This window comes from Oncorhynchus nerka, linkage group LG13 (genome assembly GCF_034236695.1).
Source record: "Oncorhynchus nerka isolate Pitt River linkage group LG13, Oner_Uvic_2.0, whole genome shotgun sequence".
Lineage (NCBI taxonomy): Eukaryota > Metazoa > Chordata > Actinopteri > Salmoniformes > Salmonidae > Oncorhynchus > Oncorhynchus nerka.
Window position 1 is genome coordinate 29,034,302 of NC_088408.1, and position 2,500 is coordinate 29,036,801.

At 50.2% G+C, this 2,500-nt stretch overlaps 1 protein-coding gene across 2 annotated transcripts in view; it reads left to right on the forward strand.

Moving 5' to 3' along the window:
• The window catches only part of LOC115122477 (prospero homeobox protein 1-like), a 39,659-nt gene that overhangs the window by 22,825 nt on the left and 14,334 nt on the right, over window positions 1-2,500 (forward strand). For both annotated transcript variants that reach the window (XM_029651681.2, XM_065026317.1), the window contains exon 4: window positions 90-284. In XM_029651681.2, the coding sequence (XP_029507541.2) occupies window positions 90-284 (195 nt within the window). The remainder of the gene's footprint in view (window positions 1-89; window positions 285-2,500) is intronic.

The following is a 2,500-nucleotide window of genomic DNA, read 5'->3' on the forward strand; positions in this document are numbered from 1 at the left end:
CTCTCTCTCTCTCTCTCTCTCTCTCTCTCTCTCTCTCTCTCTCTCTCTCTCCTCTCTCTCCTCTCTCTCCTCTCTCTCCTCTCCTGTAGTTTAACCGCTGCATCACATCCCAGCTCATCAAGTGGTTCAGTAACTTCCGAGAGTTCTACTACATCCAGATGGAGAAGTTTGCCCGGCAGGCCATCAACGACGGTGTCACCGGGGTGGAGGAGATGAGCGTCAGCCGTGACTGCGAGCTCTACCGAGCCCTCAACATGCACTACAACAAGGCCAACGACTTTGAGGTAGGACCGTTTTGAGTGCGACACCCATTTACTGCTGCGAGACCGTAGCCTCGCCTGAATGCTAAGGGTGATGCATGGTTTAATAAGGATGTTGAGGGAGGACACTATTCAGTGCTAGTCTCAGTTCTACTGACCACTGATCAGCTCACTCAGTACACCAAACATATACTTACTGTACATACACTACCTGGAAAGGGTGAAAGGAGTAAGAAAAAAGGGCCTCTCCCTCTTATGAGTTCCCCATAGTGGACTTCAGCATTGTATTGGATGAATTAAACCACCACTTCCCTGTCCTGGAGTCTGTTTTGGTTCCCAGTTCTGTGCGATAAGAGTGTGTGTGAGTGTTTCCTTCGGCATAACCGTAAATACTCAGTGGACAACTTCACCTTTGTTACACTTCACCTAGCTCACACTTCTGCTTTTCTCCCTCTTGTGTTCTGAGAGGCCTGCCAGAGAAGAACAGTAAGGGTGTGTCTGTTTACGGCCAGCACCATGCGTCCTCAATGTCAGCTGACAATAGGCCGTTGAAAGTGTTTGTGTTTTGTTGTTGCTGCATTTCCTAGTGTCCTGTACACCTCGAAGGGTATAGCCGTCCCTTGGACCGGCCCGCCGTGCTGGCGAAGCACTTCTCCAGTGTGTGTGTGCGTGTGTGCGTGTGTGTGTGTGTTTGTGTGCCACTTTCAGGGGGGGAAATCTCACTGTTATCAAGGTTAAGCGTCCCACTGTTTTAGCAAGAGGAAGGGGAGAGAGGGAAAAAAGAGGGGGAGAGAGGGAGATGGAAAGATAGGGGACAGAGGGTGAAGAGAGTGAGGAGACAAAAGAGAAAGGCGAAAGTGATAGTGAGGGAGGGAGGCAGGGAGGGAGAGAGAGATGGAGAGGGAGAGAGGGGGAGAGGGAGATGGAGAAAGATGGAGAGAGGGGGAGAGGGAGAGGGGAGGGAGAAAGAGGGGGAGATGGAGAAGGAGAGAGAGAGGGGGTGGAGAGGGAGAGAGGGAGATGGGGAGAGGAAAAGGGGAGGGAGAAAGAGGGGGAGAGGGAGAAGGAGAGAGAGAGAGAGGGGGAGAAATAGGGGAGAGGGAGAGAGCGAGGGAGAGAGAGAGAAGGAAAGAGAGGGGGAGAGGGAGAGAGAAGGGTAAGAGAAGGAGAGAAAGATGACTCTTTGTGGAGGAGTGCCCTTGTGGTGGGGGAATTCTGCAGCGCTCACATTTAAAGTGCCTTTCTACCTTTCTCTTCTGTCCTTTATGTGTCCGTTGGGACTCTTTTCCTTTCCTCACACCCTTATCACACACACACACACACACACACACACACACACACACACACACACACACACACACACACACACACACACACACACACACACACACACACACACACACACACACACACACACACACACAACCTCTTAGGGATTTGAACTACTCTAGTAGGAACACAGGCACTTCCATATGAAGTCATAAGGCCAGAGTGTACAGCATAACAGCAACCCAAGTTCTTCAACTCAGATCAGATGAGACAGACCAGGTATTCTTCTCCTGTACCAGGAAATGAGCCTTGGCCTGGCTTAGGGAACTGTCATTTACATACATACATGTAGAAATTTGCAAGCAGACAGAGGGAGATGGAGAGAGAGGGAGGAAGAGGTAGAGAGAGGGAGGGAGAGGGAGAGAGAGGGAGAGAGAGGGAGAGTGCAGGTGAATAAGTCTTCTGTTGACTGAGGAGTGAGATGTTTTGCATATGAAGGTTTTTCGTGGCAGGTGTCTGAGAGATATCAGAGCTGATTACAGAGGAGCACAAGGAACATTTGCCCAGCAATGCAAATTCAACCCCCCCCCCAGCAGTGAAGACTGCTGCTGTGGACATGTGAGGGTGTTTTGTCTGATGTGGGTGATTGTGCATGTGTGTTTGTGTAGGTGTGTGTGTGCTTGTGTAGGTGTGTGTTTGTGTGTGTGTGTATTAATGTGTATGTTTGTGTGTGTGTGTGCGCCTGCATGCATGTGTGTGTGTCTTGTGAGTCAGACAGGTGAGTCAGACAGGCGAGTCAGACAGGTGTAGATTGACATGTACTGGATGTGTATCTAGATTCCCCCAAGGCCCTTTTCTATAGATCACTGTCCTTCCTCCTCCTCCTCTTCCTCCCTTACCTACAATACACTATCACTATCAGCCCACTGATTCAGCATACACACGTATACACACATGCACACACCCTGAGA